The 20,179-nt window shown below is 47.9% G+C and overlaps 1 protein-coding gene across 1 annotated transcript in view; it reads right to left on the reverse strand.

Annotated features, from left to right (window-relative positions):
• NEK11 (NIMA related kinase 11) overlaps positions 1–20,179 on the reverse strand; it is a 268,856-nt gene that overhangs the window by 92,246 nt on the left and 156,431 nt on the right. The window contains exon 12 of the mRNA XM_044294773.1: positions 8,989–9,115. Coding sequence (XP_044150708.1) covers positions 8,989–9,115 — 127 coding nt within the window. The remainder of the gene's footprint in view (positions 1–8,988; positions 9,116–20,179) is intronic.

Here is a 20,179-nt window from a genome sequence, read left to right on the forward strand (position 1 = left end):
GCGTCTTCATGCTCCACACCGTGTGCCCCATTTACTTAGTAGACATGGTCCTGCAATTGTTGTGGCGAAATAATTGACCTACTACAGGCGACATCTTTTTAATAAAAAAATAAAATAAAAAAAGATGTTATCTCATGTTGGTGCAGGAAGGCCTTGTCGCCCTGCGCTCAGCTGAGGTGCAGTCTGGCCCACACACGGAGCTGCAGCATCTTGCAATAATACCAGTCTGCTTGAATGAATGGATGTATTCGTTTAGGGAACGTTTTCTGTGGATCATTAAGCGCTCTGATTGCCTTCTGTCTACCTCGTTCTCTTTTTCTTCTTCTTCTTCCAATTTTAAATGCGTGTTTAAATCCTATTTAAAAGACCGTATAACAGCGTCTGATTAACCAAGGTTCATATCTCTCTTGTCGGAAATTGCCTTTAATACACAATGTGGGTGGAGGCTGCAGTTCTATCACGTCAACCGGAGGTACTGATGCCGCTTCTGCCAGCGTTCTCTTAACAACCCGTCTCGCTTAGAACAATTCAGCAGTGATGGCTTCAGGTATGGTTTATGGTACACTACATGTGGGCAGCCACAGACATGGAGCTGTAGGGCGAGATTTATCAGTGTGTGTATGCCAGTTGTACATTGTAGAGTATGATGTTCAGAATGATGTTCACTCCGGTGGGTGCTGCGGCCTCCTCAAAACTTAGAAGCTCCGCCCGCTTCATTATTGCAGCTCAGCTCCATTCACTTGAGTGAGACTGAGCTGCGCTGTGGCCACGTGACCAATGATTATAATGTCTGAGGTAGAGGCCTAAGTACCCACCGGGGTGACACAGCCTCTTTAACAGCTGTTTGGTGTGGGTACAGGCTATGCACATGCCTGTGACACCTGTTGTGCCGCCCTCCTGTTCACGCATACATCTCACCGCAGGTCATTCCACCCTCCTGAGCACTTGGTTATAGCGCAGTGGTGTGATGCCGCGCTCCTGTGCACACGTGTGCGGCACCCCTATCTTGTACCACCCTTCTGGGCACATTACATGGCTTGGCGGTGTTGTGCCACCCTCCGTGCTCGGGTACCTGGCACAGCTGTCTCATGCCGCCCTCCTGTGCACATGCGTGTGGCACTGCCATGTTTTCCGCCCTGCCGCGTATGGGGGAGGGCGCGACAACCCTCAAATGGGCCCTTCCTTTCTCAGGTGCAGCGGCGGGTTTCCGGTTGTCTTATGGGCCATTTCGGGCTCAGGGCTGTCTTCATGAGCTTGTTGTCTTTATCTAGGTGCTGATAAATTTTTCCAAAATGAACAGGGCTGCGGTACCGTCTGATATCCAGTCTTCCGGTTGGGCCAAGTTGCTGCTCAGCTTCCCGAATTTCTTCAGGTATCACGCACACGTCATTTTGTCCGTTTTCCATGCTTCTTGTCTCACTCTCACACTTCATCTGTAGTCTCCCTGGATCACCCAGGCTCGTTCCGTCTCTGTCATCCTGGATCTCCCAGGCACATGCTGTCTCTGGTACACATTGTCTCTGTCATCCTGGATCGCCCAGGCCCACGCTGCCTCTGTCATCCTGGATCGCCCAGGCCCACGCTGCCTCTGTCATCCTGGATCGCCCAGGCCCACGCTGCCTCTGTCATCCTGGATCGCCCAGGCCCACGCTGCCTCTGTCATCCTGGATCGCCCAGGCCCACGCTGCCTCTGTCATCCTGGATCGCCCAGGCCCACGCTGCCTCTGTCATCCTGGATCGCCCAGGCCCACGCTGCCTCTGTCATCCTGGATCGCCCAGGCCCACGCTGCCTCTGTCATCCTGGATCGCCCAGGCCCACGCTGCCTCTGTCATCCTGGATCGCCCAGGCCCACGCTGCCTCTGTCATTGTCATCCTGGATCGCCCAGGCCCACGCTGCCTCTGTCATCCTGGATCGCCCAGGCCCACGCTGCCTCTGTCATCCTTCCTTGCTCCCCGTCCACGGTCCTCCGTTCCCCCATCTTCCTTCTCTCCTGTCTCTCCTAAAGCGGTGTCTATTAAAATAATAATAACAAAATCTAATTGGTACAAATACTTCTTCAGTACACCGGACCTGGGGGCATCTACAGCTGTATTAGGTATAATTGCATGTATTGTTTTCTATTTTCATTTATTTCACAGTGCATTTCAGCCGAGGAGCCATGGTTGGCATCAGTTGGCAGGCACGGGGCTTGCCGGCCTGTTTTTCCCATTCCGGTGGGGGTGGGCTGGTCTTGCTTCTGCTGGGGGGGAGTTCAAGTATGAGGACGGAGAGGGGAGGGAGCGTATGCCAGAGCTTCTATTCCGGGTACAGAACAAAAAAAAAAAAAAAAAAAAAAAAGGGTAGCTAACTCCATGAAGGTTGTCTTAGTAGTGGGGTTTAGTTGCCATGCTATTTTCCGGTTTCCTAAATGTACCATTTTGGGCACTCTTTTCTTAAAACAAACAGGACTGCGGTACTGTCTGATTTTCAGTCCTCCCGATCAGCCAAGTAGCCGCTCATCAGCTTCCCGAACTCTTCAGGTATCATGCAGACCTCTTCTGTCTGTCTTCCCTGCTTCTTGACGCACTCTCACGTCATCCGAAGTCCCCTGGCGGGTCCGCCCAGGCTCGCTCTACCCCTGTCATCCAGGATCGCCCTGGCCAGTTCTGTCGTCCTGGGTCGCCCAGGCTCGCTCTGTCTCTGCCACCCTGGATCGCCCAGGCTCGCTCTGTCTCTGCCATCCTGGATCGCCCTATCTCTGCCATCCTGGATCGCCCAGGCTCGCTCTGCTTCTGTCATCGTGGTTCGCCCAGGCTTGCTCAGCTCCTGTCATCCTGGATCGCCCAGGCTCGCTCAGCTCTTGTCATTCTGGATCGCCCAGGCTCGCTCCGCCCCTGTTATTCTGGATCGCCCAGGCTCGCTCTGTCTCTGCCATCCTGGATCGCCCAGGCTCGCTCTGCTCCTGTCATCCTGGATCGCCCAGGCTCGCTCTGCTCCTGTCATCCTGGATCGCCCAGGCTCGCTCTGCTCCTGTCATCCTGGATCGCCCAGGCTCGCTCTGCTCCTGTCATCCTGGATCGCCCAGGCTCGCTCTGCTCCTGTCATCCTGGATCGCCCAGGCTCGCTCTGCTCCTGTCATCCTGGATCGCCCAGGCTCGCTCTGCTCCTGTCATCCTGGATCGCCCAGGCTCGCTCTGCTCCTGTCATCCTGGATCGCCCAGGCTCGCTCTGCTCCTGTCATCCTGGATCGCCCAGGCTCGCTCTGCTCCTGTCATCCTGGCTCGCCCAGGCTCGCTCTGCTCCTGTCATCCTGGCTCGCCCAGGCTCGCTCTGCTCCTGTCATCCTGGCTCGCCCAGGCTCGCTCTGCTCCTGTCATCCTGGCTCGCCCAGGCTCGCTCTGCTCCTGTCATCCTGGCTCGCCCAGGCTCGCTCTGCTCCTGGCATCCTGGATCGCCCAGGCTCGCCCTGTCTGTCATTCGGCATCGCCCAAGCTCACTCTGCCTCTCATCCTGGATCGCCCAGGCCCACGTCGCCTCTCTCATCCTGGATCGCCCAGGCCCACGTCGCCTCGCTCATCCTGGATCGCCCAGGCCCACGTCGCCTCGCTCATCCTGGATCGCCCAGGCCCACTTCGCCTCGCTCATCCTGGATCGCCCAGGCCCACGTTGCCTCTCTCATCCTGGATCGCCCAGGCCCACGTTGCCTCGCTCATCCTGGATCACCCAAGCTTGCCCTTCCGCTGTCATCCTGGACCGTCTCTTTACTAACTACCCAGTGCCTTCCCGGCTCGCTCAGGTCATTTAACAGCCCAGCTCCTGCCTGAATCACTCAGGCCCTTGTTACCTCCCGTGTCGGTCGGTTCAATTAACTATTTCCCTCCTACAGCGTGTGTAGTCTTTTTGCCCACTTATTTAGGCCTACCCCGCACTGGCTCCAGGCACAGTTCAGCCAGATGGATCATGGAGGGTGATAGGCATTCCTCCTGACTCCACGCCAATGTACACCTCAGCCCCTGCCACAAGTATTAAGGCTGGTTACAGCCTGTATTTGTGGGCGGGGCTGCTGGCTATATCTTTCCACACGACCTCCCCCTGAGGACGGTCGCTTCATGCCCCACCCTCCCGACCCTTCTTTCTTTCATTCCACTCTCTTGGGTGGCCCACTTATTTAGGCCTACCCCGCACTGGCTCCAGGCACAGTTCAGCCAGATGGATCATGGAGGGTGATAGGCATTCCTCCTGACTCCACGCCAATGTACACCTCAGCCCCTGCCACAAACCCATTTTGGTGTGAGGTACACCTGCACTGCATCCGTGACAGATTAACTATATTAATTTCCCTGTCTGTTAGATCGGTGGGTGGGGGTGATCACACACAAGCGCAACCGCCTGTCCACAGCCAACGTGAACAAGCTTATGTTAATTAAAATGAACCAAGCATGGATCCCACAGGACTTGTCTACTCAGCACAAGGTGCGGACAAGTATACCGGCCGCACCCAGTCATTGTTATACTCCACTGCACTCTTTTTTATTTCCCAATGTTTTGGGGCCTTCCCAAGTTTATAAAAAAAAAAAAAAAAAAAGTGTAAATAAAAGGGAAAACAAAACAAAAGAAAGACAAAAAAACAGTTTGGGCTACCTCCTTCACCGCAGCTTCCACTTACACCGCCACGTCCACCTCCTACTCCACTTTGACCTCCACCTCCTAGTTCAAGATTATTATTATTATTTTTTTATTTTATTTTATTCTATGTAATTTAAAGTAATTTCCCTATCCACATTTGTTTGCAGGGCAATTACCCTGCTTTTACCCACATTTTGCTTCCTTTTGCAGCATTCTAGCCCCTATTACTAGGTCTTTTTTACAGCCATTTTAGTGCACCAAAGTTCGGGTCCCCATTGACTTCAATGGGGGCTGGGTTCGACTTCGGGTCAAGTTCGGGTCCCGAACCCGGAGAATTTGAACATCCACGGGTCCGCTCATCCCTACTCCCAAGTAAATTAAATCCATTCCTACAAACAATTAGATATAGCAGAAACTGTTCACTAGAAGCAATAAGTTCAGCCTTCTGATGCACACTGAGGATTTTCAATAGCATCGTAAAATACAGAAAACCAGACTTTTCTCTTCCAAAGCATTGCCAATTAGTCCTCAAATTACTTATCAAAATAATAACTCATTGCCACTTCATAAACTTAGTTTTTACTTCATAATTTTTTTAATAAAAAGTATTATTAACCAACTGAGATATAAAGCAATTTTTTTCTTTTCTTGTGTCACTTGGCACATTACAATATTGCAGTTATAAAAGTTAATTTTATAATATTCAAGGTCTTTTCATGAAAATCTTTCTGGCAACCCAATCTCTAGGGGCAATAAATGACACATTGTGTAAGCTTCAAATTAGTCTGCTTCATAACATTATATTCTTTCTGAGTTTTCTGAAGTAGCAGCTGTTATAAAACCGGAATGCGATTAGACTAAACCAGAATCGCAATCAAGTGATGTGCTTCTTTTAGCTGTTTTTTTGTATTTCAGAAAAGTTTCTGGTGTTTTACATTTGTTAACTATCTGAGGTTAACATGAAAATTCTCTTTCCATGATTCAGTTCATGAAGTGTCAGGGCTTATGCACACAAACGCACTTTTTTTTTTTTTCAGTGTCCATTCCGTGGCTTGAGGCTACTACTGGCTCACCATTCCTGGTCCCCTGGCTTCCAGCGGCTTGTACCCACCTTCCGCTCTCGCCTTCCCAGCTGGCCTGGCCACAAGGGTAGCTCTATTCCTCCACAAATGTTGTAGCCTGCTCAGCCTCACCTCCTAAACCCGCAGGGTGCAAGTGCGCACACCCCTGGCTGTTAAAGGGCCACCTTAATTCACACCAGCCAATGGATGGTCACATGTGGGTATTTTAGGCACCTTCCCCGGTGGGCAGCTGCCGGAGCAATAGATAGTCTAGCTTGATAGTTCCCTGCAAAAGTGTGCTGTATTTGTTTGTCTGCCCGTGTACTGACTTCTTCCCATTTCCCAGACAGACCCTCTGCTGCCTGACCTGACCTGTGCATGGCCTTCATATTGACCCTCTGCTGCCTGCCCTGACATCGGACTGTTTATCAGATTGTTTATTCACTGCCTGCCCTGACCTCAGCCTGTCCCTGACATCGGGGATCCTGTATCTCTGACCCCTGTGTGACCCCTATAGGTGAGCTGTCAATGACACAAAAATGACTCCAGATGCTAGCAGCCTGGTGGTTCCCCCACAGTGAAGTAGAGTTCAAACCCTGGAACTGATCTTGCATTTAGAGAATTTGGGGCCATATTCATTGGGGCTTGGGCCCTGGATCTTTTGAGACCCTAGCAATGCCCCTGGTTCCCACAAAGTTGGAAACATGCAATTGTCCAAAATGACTGAGTATGATGAAGCGTTAAGTTTTCCTTACTGGACCTTATAGACTACTGAAAACAACTCCATAACATTATCTCACCTCAACCACACTTTAAATTTGGCACAACGCAGTCAGGCAGGTAACATTCTCCTGGCATTGACTAAACCCAGACTGGTCCATCAGACTGCCAGATGGTGTCACTCCACAAAACATGTTTCCACTGTTCCAGAGTCCAATGGTGGTATACTTTACATTGGTATTGTGCTTGGTGATTAATGGCTTGCATGCAGCTGATCGGCCATGGATACACATGCCATGAAGCTCCCAGCACACCATTTTTGTGCTCATGTTAATGTCAGGCGAGGTTTAGAACTCTACAATTATTGAGTCAGCACAGCACTGGAAACTTTTCTGCACAAATGTTTGTAAAGGCAGATAGCATGGCTAGGTACTGGAGTTTATACACCTGTGCCAATGGGACTGTATGCAACACTTGATGTCAATGATTAAGAGGTGTGTTCCAATACTTTTGTATAGATAGATAATGAATGGAAAAAAGGGTAACACAGTCACAAAAAAGAGAGTCAAGGGTGCAAATCCTCTGGGATCCCAGGCAAAAGGTCCACTAGAAAATCCAACCGCAAAAAAAAAATAGGCAGAACTATAAAAATGGTGATAAGATGTGTAAGATGGTGACCACAAAGGTGAGATAAATAGAAATTATAATAAATGTAAATAAAAAAACATAAATGTCATAATTTATCTTAACATTAATCAGCAACTGCTGTGTGTTACTTAAAGGGGCTGTCTCACTTCAGCAAGTGACATTTATTATGTAGAGAAAGTTAATATAAGCCATTTACTAACGTATTGTTATTATCCATATTGCTTCCTTTGCTGGCTGGATTCATTTTTTCCATCACATTATACACTGCTCTTTTCCATGGTTATCACCACCCTGGAATCCATCAGTGGTGGCCGTGCTTGCACACTATAGGAAAAAGCGCCAGCCTCTCTGGTGACCGGGACCGTGGGAGAACACGTAGGCTGGTGCTTTTTTATAGTGTGCAAGCATGGCCACTGCTGATGGATTGCAGGTCATAACCATGGAAACAAGCAGTGTATAATGTGATGGAAAAATGAATCCAGCCAGCAAAGAAGGCAATATGGACAAACACAATACATTAGTAAGTGCCTTGTAGTAACTTTCTCTACATGATAAATGCCATTTGGTGAAGTGAGACAACCCCTTTAAGGGAATGAGTTATATCATAACGGACTAATGAAGGCTCACCGTACTCGCAGCCTCAATGAAGACTAGTGGCATCTGGTGAGGTGGAGTGCGCACGCTCCAGCATCAGGAGTGACGTACATGCTAGGAGAGCACCGCCATAGGAGAATTCAACGCGGGAATCCAGAGCATGTCCAGCACACCAATTGCAACAGAACAATTGTGACCTTGTGGTGACCAAAGAAACAAACTTAGGCTACTTTCACTCTGCCGTTTCAGGGTCCGCCTGTGAGATCCGTTTCAAGGCTCTCACTAGCGGCCCCAAACGGATCAGTTCAGCCCCAATGCATTCTGAATGGATGCGGAGCCATTCAGAATGCATCAGTTTGGCTCTGTTCCGCCTCCATTCCGCTCTGGAGGTGGACACCCAAACGCTGCTTGCAGTGTTTTGGTGTCCGCCTGGCGGTGTGGAGCCAGACGGATCCGTCCTGACTTACAATGTAAGTCAATGGGGACGGATCCATTTACATTGACACAATATTGGTGCAATTGTAAATGGATCCGTCCCCCATTGACTTTCAATGTAAAGTCAGGACGGATCCGTTTGACTTACACTTAGACTTTTTTTTACTAAGTGTATGCAGACGTATCCATACTGAACGGATACCATTGTTTGCATTTATAGGTGCAGATCAGTCTGTGCAGATAGACGGATCCGCACCTAACGCAGGTGTGAAAGTAGCCTTAACAGTAGCAGTACAGTTATTGGCCACCACACATGGAAGAAACGCAGACATCCATAAGCCAGTGACAGGTTGTGATATGGTAAGGGTCCATTCACACGTCCGCAATTTCGTTCCCCATTTTACGGAACGGAATTCCAGACCCATTAATTTTTATGGGGCGGCATGATGTGCTGCCCAGATCCGGAATTGCGGATCCGCACTTCCGGGTCCGCAATTCCGTTCCCGAAAAAAATAGAACATTTCCTATTCTTGTCCGCAATTGCGAACAAGAATAGGCATTCTCTATTAGGTGCCGGCTAAGTGCAGTCCGCAAAATGCGGAACGCACATCACCGATGTCCATGTTTTGCGGATCCACGGATCCGTAAAACACACACGGACGTGTGAATAGACCCTAAAGGAGCAGAATGAGGAGGTGTGTTCCCAGAGAGGGAACGGCAACTGCAGATATATACGTTATATTTAAATTGTGCTATTAGATAGATATAAAAATATAGATCTAATGAATATTTAGAATTTAGTGGGGGGTTTTTTAAATTTGATATGTAATGACAAATTGCTGATCTGCTAATGGTAATGGCTAGGGACAAGTTATCAATGGATGTCAATATTTTATTAAGTATCAAGTATTGGAGTTACTTACCAGGACGAGAAGGTTCTGATTCACAAAGTCTGTCTGGTACTTTAGTACTTTCATCATAGTGAGAGTTGTACTTTCTTGCACTCACTGGCTCTGACTGTATAAGGTGTTTGGGGGGTTCATCATCTTCCTGTATTACAAGAAAAATGACACTAAATGACATTAAATGAAATATACCCGTGTGAAGCGGGGTCATCCTGCTAGTATATATTACTTTATACTATATATATCAGTATATACTTTATACTATATATCAGAAGGCCACCACTACTGGGAAAACACATGTTCAATTTTCAACATTTTTCAGTTTAAATATAAAATTAAACAAAATACTGTAATTACATTGTTTTGCAAAATTTTCTCACACTGCAATTTACTCCCGATACTTAGGGGCTGCATTAACAACCTCCCACCATTTATTGCATTAAAGGGATTTTCCAGGGCTTAGATACTGATGGACTATCCTCATCAATATGAGATTAGTTGGGCACAGACATCCTGCACTCTCACCCCCCCCCCCCAAGGTTTCGAGCATCCTACAATGTATGAAGCAAGATGAAGGAGGCTCCATCCACTGTGTAGTGGCTGTGCAGGGTACTGCAGCTCTCAATTCAAGTGAATGGGAGCTGAGCTGCAGTATGCCAGCTCCAGAAGCTAAACAGTGGAAGGTGAGAGTGTCAGTTGTCGAACCCCAACCAATCTGATATTGATGACCTATACCAGGGATGCCCAACCTGCAGCCCTCCAGATGTTGCAAACTACAGCTCCCAGTATGCCTGGACAGCCTACAGCTATTAGAGCATGCTGGGAATTGTAGTTTTGCAACAGCTGGAGGGCCGCAGGTTGAGCATTCCTGACCTATACTCAGCATGGTCCAGGAAAGTTCCTTTAATTTCATTACAGATGGCTAAAGTATCAGGAGTGTGTCTTTCATCAAGCTTGTTGACCGTTTTCTGTAACAACCAGTAAATTATCAATGAAGTAGAAGAAAAGTAAGGCAATGTATTCTCAAAGTTGCTCAACAAATATGTGAGTTATATTTAAACCAATCAGCCAACAGGTGACCACATATATATGGATTATCTTGTGACAAAGGCACCTGTCAAAAGGTGGGATATATTAGCCAGTAAGTGAGCAGTCAACTTCTTGCTTTAGAAGTAGGCAGAATGGATAAGCTTGATAATCTGAGCCACTTTGACAGTGGACGAATCGTTTTTGCTAGACAACGAGGTCAGGGCATTTCTATAACAGTAGGTCTTGTGGGGTGTTCCTGTTATGCAGTGTCCAGTACCTACCAAAAGTGATCCAACGGAGGACAACTAGTCAACTGGCAACAGGACTTATTAATGTGCTGAGGGAGTAAAGACCTGTCTAGCCCTATCCGACACATTGGTGCCCATTCTGACCCCTATCCACTCATGAACTTACCTACTATGTGCACATGAGCATCAGAACTAGACCAGGAGCGAAGGAAGAAGATGGCATGGTCTGATGAATCACGTTTCCTTACATCTTGTGGATGAACAAGTGCATATGTGTTGTTTACCTTTGGTAAGAGATGGCACCAGGATGTACTTTGGGAAGAAGGAAAGTCGGTGGACGGACTGTGATTCTCTGATTAATGTTCTGCTGGGAAACCTTGGGTCCTGGAATTTTACATGTACCACCTACCAAAACATTGTTTGTAAAAAGTACACCTTTTCATGACAATGATATTTGCTAATAGCAGTGGTCTCCTTCAGCAGGATAATGGATTGAAGAGCATGGTAAAAAGCTCAAAGTGTTGATTTTGTCTCCAGAATCTCAGTCTCACTAAGCATCTATTGGTGTCACAAACGTACCGAGACATATGGACGTCCCGGCGACAGTGAGTGGCAGGAGATCTGTGAGAGTGGCAAAACGTGGTTTGATCCGACAGGTTTTCCCTGTGGATCAATGGGCGTCTGTTGTTTCTGGTAATGGCCATACCCCTTGCCTCCAGGTTTTGCTAATGTGGTCATTTAACCTTCCATATTTATAGTTGCTTCTTCCACTATGTTGTGCGGTTTATAGCTTCAGTTTAGTTGTGGATTGCTGGTGTGTGGATCTCGGCTGAGTTCCTGGTGCTTCCATAGCCCCTTTGAAGTTAAGTCTTTCCTTTCCTTTTTGTATTTTGTTTCGGTTCTGTGTGTTGCATTTCCCTATTGTTTATATTAAGCCTGAAGGAGACTCTTGTTCGTCCTTCCTTTTAGAGGATCAGGTAGATTCGTCCCTGCCATTAGTACCAGGGTCCTACAGGGCTAGATAGGACTCTAGGTATTCCTGCGTATGAACTCACCTACCTTTGGGGTCTGTTTATACTGGTAGTCAGTCAGGATTTTGGTTAGGGTTTTCACTTCCCTAGTTCTCAGGCCTGATTCTCTGTTCCCCCCTTCTCTCCTATGCTCAGTGTGGTGTTTCCCTCCCACACCGAAGCGTGACATTATAAACTGCCGTTACCGTCATTTTTTGTTTGTGTGCAGCCATGGATCCTATTGCTGCACTGTCTTTGGAGGTAGCTGACCTTTGCACGAGCGTCTCGCAGATGCAGAGATCACAGGCTGTTTGTCCTGATTGTAGTGGTGGAGACCAGGCCTACCTGGAGCCTAAAGTTGCCCTCCCGGACAGATTCTCTGGGGGAATTGATAATTTCATTTTGTTTACAGAGGCGAGCAAACTGTATTGTAGGCTACGTCCACACTCATCTGGGGATGAGAAACAGTCAGTGTGGTTATTTCCTTGTTTAAGGGGGATGCGCATGGTCCTTTTCTCTGCCGACCGGATCGGACCTCTCTAGCTGAACTACTATCTCTCTCTACTATCGCATGATGTATCGTCCTCCTCTGACACTTTGGGTGAAGTTACTCCTGGGTTTATGTCTGGGGACGAACCCATGCAATTAGGGGGAGCTACTCCTCGATCTTTTAAGCAAACTGGTAATAGGAAGGGAGTGTGTTTTTTCTGCGGACAGAAGGGACACTTTAGCAGAATATGTCCATACATTCAACAGCAAAAAGAAAAAAGAGGGACATTTAATTCCCATCTGACTCTTGGAGGGGTGAGAGGAGAGTCAGAAAATGTGCATTTGTCTTCATTTCCGTATGTCCGTATTTCTGTTCCACAAAAAAAAAGAACATGTCCTATTATTGTCCGCATTATAGACAAGGATAGTACTGTTTTATTAGGGGCCAGCTGTTCAGTTCCGCAAAATACGGAATGCACACGGATGTCATCTGTATTTTTTGCAGATCCGTTTTTTTATGGTCCGCAAAACACATACGGTCGTGTGCATGAGGCCTTAAAGTGGTTGTGTCACTTCAGCAAATACCATTTATTGTGTAGAGAAAAGCTAATACAAGCCACTTACTAATTTATTGTTATTATCCATATTGCCTCCTTTGATGGCTTCATTCATTTTTCTATCCCATTATACACTGCTCGTTTCCTTGGTCACAACCACCCTGCAATCCACGGTACTGGCCACCAGAGAGGCCGGCACTTTTTCTTATAGTGTGCAAGAATGACCAACGCTGATGGATTGCAGGGTGGTCATAACAATGGAAATGAACAGTGTATAATGTGATGGAAAAATGAATCCAGCCAGCAAAGGAGGCAATATGGACAATCACAATACATTAGTAACTGCCTTGCATTAACTTTCTGTACATGATGAATGCCACTTGCTGAAGTGAGACAACCCCTTTAAAGATTCTGATGCTAATATCTTGGTGAGTAACACTAGCGTTTTTCTTTTCCGGCATTGAGTTCCGTCCTAGGGACTCAACACTGGAAAAGAACTGATCAGTTTTATCCTAATACATTCTGAATGGAGAGCAATCCGTTCAGGATGTCTTCAGTTCAGTCGTTTTTACTATTCAGGACGGAGATAATACTGCAGTTTTATCTCCAGACATAATCCCAGAACACTTGCTGGAATGCCGGATCTGGCATTTTTTCCCCATTGACCAGCATTAATGCCGGATCCGGACCCGGGTGTTCCGGCAAAACGGATCCAGCATTGCGGTCTTCGCATTCACTCAGACTACAAAAAAAAATTGAAAAAAATAAATGCCGGATCCGTTTTTCTGGATGACACTGGAGAGACGGATCCGGCATCTCAATGCATTTGTCATACGGATCAGGATCCTGATCTGTGTGACAAATGCCATCAAATAGAATACGTTTTGACGGATCTGACAGGCAGTTCCAGCGACGGAACTGCCTGCCGGAATCCTCTGCCGCAAGTGTGAAAGTACCCTAAATTCCAAATCAACAGAAAAGTGTCCAGCATCCATGTAAAAAAAATGGAAAACGAAGGGTGAGATTTATCAAACTAGTGTAAAGTAGGACTAAGTTGCCCTAGGCAACCAATCAGATTCCGCCTTTCATTTTCTAAAGGAACTGTGAAAAATAAAAGGTGGAATCGGATTGGTTGCTATGGGCAACTAAGCCAGTTCTACGTTACACCAGTTTTGATAAATCTACCCCGAAATGTATTCAGTCAAAATTAAAAACATGATGTACATCCATAGATACCATTATGCGTTTTGAGCTGAAGGGGCTATTTATTGCCACAGGACACAATTAGAGGTCTTATGTAGTCCATGCCTGGTGACAAGAGGGAGGCCTACACAAAATTAGACAGGTGGCTTTAATGTTATGGCTGATCAGTGATTGATGTAAAAAATGAACACAGTGTATACTGTATTCTAAGTTCAGTGTTTGCTAGAAGGCTATTAGTTAGGGATGAGCGAACCCGAACTGTATAGTTCGGGTTCGTACCGAATTTTGGGATGTCCGTGACACGGACCCGAACATTTTCATAAAAGTCCGGGTTCGGGTTCGGTGTTCGTCGCTTTCTTGGCGCTTTTTGAAAGGCTGCAAAGCAGCCAATCAACAAGCGTCATACTACTTGCCCCAAGAGGCCGTCACAGCCATGCCTTCTATTGGCATGGCTGTGATTGGCCAGTTCAGCATGTGACCCAGCCTCTATTTAAGCTGGAGTCACGTAGCGCCGCCCGTCACTCTGCTCTGATCAGTATAGGGAGAGGTTGCAGCTGCGACGTTAGGGCGAGATTAGGCAGTGATTAACTCCTCCAAAAGACTTCATTCAGAGATCGATCTGCAGCTGTGGATGATTGAACTGCTGCTATTGAATTGCTCACTGTTTTTAGGCTGCCCAGAGCGTTTTTCAGTCACTTTTTTCTGGGGTGATCGGCGGCCCTTTTGTGTCTTGTGGTGCGCCAGCACAAGTGCATTTAACCCTCAATGGTGTGGTTGTTTTTTGGCTAAATCCTACATCAGGGTCAAGCTGTCACACCAAGTGCATTTAACCATCAATAGTCTGGTTATTTTTTGGCCATATACTACATCAGGGGCAAGCTGAGCCTGTCACCAAGTGCATTTAACCCTCAATAGTGTGGTTGGTCAAGCTGTCACACCAAGTGCATTTAACCATCAATAGTGTGGTTATTTTTGGGCCATATCCCAGTCTAATTCTGTCAGTAAACGTATATCTGTCACCCAGCGCCTAAATACTAGGCCTCAAATTTATATCCAGCTAAATCTGTCGTTACTGCTGTTGCTGGTCAAGTTATTTAGTGTCCGTCAAAGCACAGTTTTTGTTCTGGGTTGAAATACAATTCCCAATTTAGCAATTTCCTAATTTAGTGGTTTCTGCTGTATCAGAGCTATTTTAAATCTATCCCTAAAAGGGTATATAAGATTCAAGGTGCATATAGGGTCATTCTGAATAATTTCACACACACGCTACTATGCATTTCCAAGTCTAATTCTGTCAGTAAACCTATACCTGTCACCCAGCGCCTAAATACTAGGCCTCAAATTTATATCCAGCTAAATCTGTCGTTACTGCTGTGCCTGTATTAGTGTAATACGGTACCTAAATAGATAGCCAGATAGTGTTAGGTGTCTAAAAAAAGGCCTGAATTTGAATTCAATACATTGGGCCAAATAATATTTTTCTTATTGTGGTGAACGGTAACAATGAGGAAAACATCTAGTAAGGGACGCGGACGCGGACATGGTCGTGGTGGTGTTAGTGGACCCTCTGGTGCTGGGAGAGGACGTGGCCGTTCTGCCACAGCCACACGTCCTAGTGTACCAACTACCTCAGGTCCCAGTAGCCGCCATCATTTACAGCGATATTTGGTGGGGCCCAATGCCGTTCTAAGGATGGTAAGGCCTGAGCAGGTACAGGCATTAGTCAATTGGGTGGCCGACAGTGGATCCAGCACGTTCACATTATCTCCCACCCAGTCTTCTGCAGAAAGCGCACAGATGGCGCCTGAAAACCAAGCCCATCAGTCTGTCACATCACCCCCATGCATACCAGGGAAACTGTCTGAGCCGCAAGTTTTGCAGCAGTCTCTTATGCTGTTTGAAGACTCCGCTGGCAGGGTTTCCCAAGGGCATCCACCTAGCCCTTCCCCAGTGGTGGAAGACATAGAATGCACTGACGCACAACCACTTATGTTTCCTGATGATGAGGACATGGGAATACCACCTCAGCATGTCTCTGATGATGACGAAACACAGGTGCCAACTGCTGCGTCTTTCTGCAGTGTGCAGACTGAACAGGAGATCAGGGATCAAGACTGGGTGGAAGACGATGCAGGGGACGATGAGGTCCTAGACCCCACATGGAATGAAGGTCATGCCACTGAATTTCACAGTTCGGAGGAAGAGGCAGTGGTGAGACCGAGCCAACAGCGTAGCAAAAGAGGGAGCAGTGGGCAAAAGCAGAACACCCGCCGCCAAGAGACTCCGCCTGCTACTGACCGCCGCCATCTGGGACCGAGCACCCCAAAGGCAGCTTCAAGGAGTTCCCTGGCATGGCACTTCTTCAAACAATGTGCTGACGACAAGACCCGAGTGGTTTGCACGCTGTGCCATCAGAGCCTGAAGCGAGGCATTAACGTTCTGAACCTTAGCACAACCTGCATGACCAGGCACCTGCATGCAAAGCATGAACTGCAGTGGAGTAAATACCTTAAAAACAAGGAAGTCACTCAGGCTCCCCCTGCTACCTCTTCTGCTGCTGCCGCCTCGGCCACTTCTGCTGCTGCCGCCTCGGCCTCTTCCTCCGCCTCTGGAGGAACGTTGGCACCTGCCGCCCAGCAAACAGGGGATGTACCACCAACACCACCACCTCCGTCACCAAGCATCTCAACCATGTCACACGGCAGCGTTCAGCTCTCCATCTCACAAACATTTGAGAGAAAGCGTAAATTCCCACCTAGCCACCCTCGATCCCTGGCCCTGAATGCCAGCATTTCTAAACTACTGGCCTATGAAATGCTGTCATTTAGGCTGGTGGACACAGACAGCTTCAAACAACTCATGTCGCTTGCTGTCCCACAGTATGTTGTTCCTAGCCGGCACTACTTCTCCAAGAGAGCCGTGCCTTCCCTGCACAACCAAGTATCCGATAAAATCAAGTGTGCACTGCGCAACGCCATCTGTGGCAAGGTCCACCTAACCACAGATACGTGGACCAGTAAGCGCGGCCAGGGACGCTATATCTCCCTAACTGCACACTGGGTAAATGTAGTGGCAGCTGGGCCCCAGGCGGAGGGCTGTTTGGCGCATGTCCTTCTGCCGCTAAGGATCGCAGGGCAAGATTCTTTGCCTCCTGTTGCCACCTCCTCCTACTCAGCTTCCTCCTCCTCTTCTTCCACCTGCTCATCCAGTCAGCCACACACCTTCACCACCAACTTCAGCACAGCCCGGGGTAAACGTCAGCAGGCCATTCTGAAACTCATATGTTTGGGGGACAGGCCCCACACCGCACAGGAGTTGTGGCGGGGTATAGAACAACAGACCGACGAGTGGTTGCTGCCGGTGAGCCTCAAGCCCGGCCTGGTGGTGTGCGATAATGGGCAAAATTTTGTTGCAGCTCTGGGAATAGCCGGTTTGACGCACATCCCTTGCTTGGCGCATGTGCTGAATTTGGTGGTGCAGAAGTTCATTCACAACTACCCCGACATGTCAGAGCTGCTGCATAAAGTGCGGGCCGTCTGTTCGCGCTTCCGGCGTTCACATCCTGCCGCTGCTCGCCTGTCTGCGCTACAGCGTAACTTCGGCCTTCCCGCTCACCGCCTCATATGCGACGTGCCCACCAGGTGGAACGCCACCTTGCACATGCTGGACAGACTGTGCGAGCAGCAGCAAGCCATAGTGGAGTTTCAGCTGCAGCACGCACTGGTCAGTCGCACTACGGAACAGCACCACTTCACCACCAATGACTGGGCCTCCATGCAAGACCTGTGTGCCCTGTTGCGCTGTTTCGAGTACTCCACCAACATGGCCAGTGGCGATGACGCCGTTATCAGCGTTACAATACTACTTCTATGTCTCCTTGAGAAAACACTTAGGGCGATGATGGAAGAGGAGGTGGCCGAGGAGGAGGAGGAGGAGGAAGAGGGGTCATTTTTAGCACTTTCAGGCCAGTCTCTTCGAAGTGACTCAGAGGGAGTTTTTTTGCAACAGCAGAGGCCAGGTACAAATGTGGCCAGCCAGGGCCCACTACTGGAGGACGAGGAGAACGAGGAGGTGGAGGAGGATGAGGATGAAGCATGGTCACAGCGGGGTGGCACCCAACGCAGCTCGGGCCCATCACTGGTGCGTGGCTGGGGGGAAAGGCAGGACGATGACGATACGCCTCCCACAGAGGACAGCTTGTCCTTACCCGTGGGCAGCCTGGCACACATGAGCGACTACATGCTGCAGTGCCTGCGCAATGACAGCAGAGTTGCCCACATTTTAACGTGTGCGGACTACTGGGTTGCCACCCTGCTGGATCCACGGTACAAAGACAATGTGCCCACCTTACTTCCTGCACTGGAGCGTGATAGGAAGATGCGCGAGTACAAGCGCACGTTGGTAGACGCGCTACTGAGAGCATTCCCAAATGTCACAGGGGAACAAGTGGAAGCCCAAGGCCAAGGCAGAGGAGGAGCAAGAGGTCGCCAAGGCAGCTGTGTCACGGCCAGCTCCTCTGAGGGCAGGGTTAGCATGGCAGAGATGTGGAAAAGTTTTGTCAACACGCCACAGCTAACTGCACCACCACCTGATACGCAACGTGTTAGCAGGAGGCAACATTTCACTAACATGGTGGAACAGTACGTGTGCACACCCCTCCACGTACTGACTGATGGTTCGGCCCCATTCAACTTCTGGGTCTCTAAATTGTCCACGTGGCCAGAGCTAGCCTTTTATGCCTTGGAGGTGCTGGCCTGCCCGGCGGCCAGCGTTTTGTCTGAACGTGTATTCAGCACAGCAGGGGGCGTCATTACAGACAAACGCAGCCGCCTGTCTACAGCCAACGTGGACAAGCTGACGTTCATGAAAATGAACCAGGCATGGATCCCACAGGACCTGTCCATCCCTTGTGCAGATTAGACATTAACTACCTCCCCTTAACCATATATTATTGTACTCCAGGGCACTTCCTCATTCAATCCTATTTTTATTTTCATTTTACCATTATATTGCGAGGCTACCCAAAGTTGAATGAACCTCTCCTCTGTCTGGGTGCCGGGGCCTAGATATATGCCAATGGACTGTTCCAATGTTGGGTGACGTGAAGCCTGATTCTCTGCTATGACATGCAGACTGATTCTCTGCTGACATGAAGCCAGATTCTCTGTTACGGGACCTCTCTCCTCTGCCTGGGTGCTGGGCCTAAATATATGACAATGGACTGTTGCAGTGGTGGCTGACGTGAAGCCTGATTCTCTGCTATGACATGCAGACTGATTCTCTGCTGACATGAAGCCAGATTCTCTGTTACGGGACCTCTCTCCTCTGCCTGGGTGCCTGGGCCTAAATATATGCCAATGGACTGTTGCAGTGGTGGCTGACGTGAAGCCTGATTCTCTGCTATGGGACCTCTCTCCAATTGATATTGGTTAATTTTTATTTATTTTATTTTTATTCTTATTCATTTCCCTATCCACATTTGTTTGCAGGGGATTTACCTACATGTTGCTGCCTTTTGCAGCCTTCTAGCTCTTTCCTGGGCTGTTTTACAGCCTTTTTAGTGCCGAAAAATTTGGGTCCCCATTCACTTCAATGGGGTTCGGGTTCGGGACGAAGTTCGGATCGGGTTCGGATCCCGAACCCGAACATTTCCGGGAAGTTCGGCCGAACTTCTCGAACCCGAACATCCAGGTGTCCGCTCAACTCTACTATTAGTTTAAAATACTGTACATGTACTGTAGTTGGATTGTTATATTTTTTTTATTACGGTATTTTATTTTGCCATTTACCCCCACCATTTGAATTAAAAAAATCTATACAGAAGTCTATTGAAAACCACAATGTGACAATGATAGCGCCATTTACTGCTAGTACTGATTTTAGCACAGGAATGTGGAATTTTTCTTCTATATCATTAAATATTTGCATACAAGGCTGGTTGATTTTCCTAGAAACCAATATACTAACAAATCCAAAGCAATACACCATATCTTTAACCAGGTATGAAAAGGCCAGAAACATTTATTTATTTTTTTCATTTTATTTCCTCTCTACATTTCAGCAGCCATAACTTTTTTTTAAATTATTATCTTCGCTGATGTGGCTGTCTGAGGCCTTGTTTTCCACAGGAGAATTATTATATTTTTGGTGTTGTTCAGGAGTAAAATGTATTGTATACTATATTTTTTATGGTAGATTATGGTTGGATGTAGTTAGAGGGGTTGTCCCATAAAAAAATATTCTCCATATTTCAAATCAGCACCTGGATCTGAATACTTTCGTAATTGCACGCAATGAAAAATTTAGAATAGCCACTGAGCTATTGCATAAAACGTATATGCATGGTGCCACTGTCACGATGGAGAGTGGTGGAAACCCCTCACCGTACAATGATGAATGGTGGGATATGCCACTAGGGAGCAGGTCACCTCCTAACGCCACCCTCATCCTATCCCCGACCTCCTGAATGTATGAGCCGGCCTCAATGGTAGGTAGCTCATACTTCAGAACCTTGGGCCCTACTAACCCTGGAGATCCCTGGAAATAATGTAAGGGCTAGGAGACAACCAGTTTATCCACGACACGGATAAACCAGAGTCCCCCACAGGCCTAGCAACCAGTAGCAACAGGAAAAACAACAACACTACAATTGTTCTAGAGCGGGACCATCTGA

Source organism: Bufo gargarizans, chromosome 5 (genome assembly GCF_014858855.1).
Source record: "Bufo gargarizans isolate SCDJY-AF-19 chromosome 5, ASM1485885v1, whole genome shotgun sequence".
In the NCBI taxonomy this organism is placed as follows: Eukaryota; Metazoa; Chordata; class Amphibia; order Anura; family Bufonidae; genus Bufo; species Bufo gargarizans.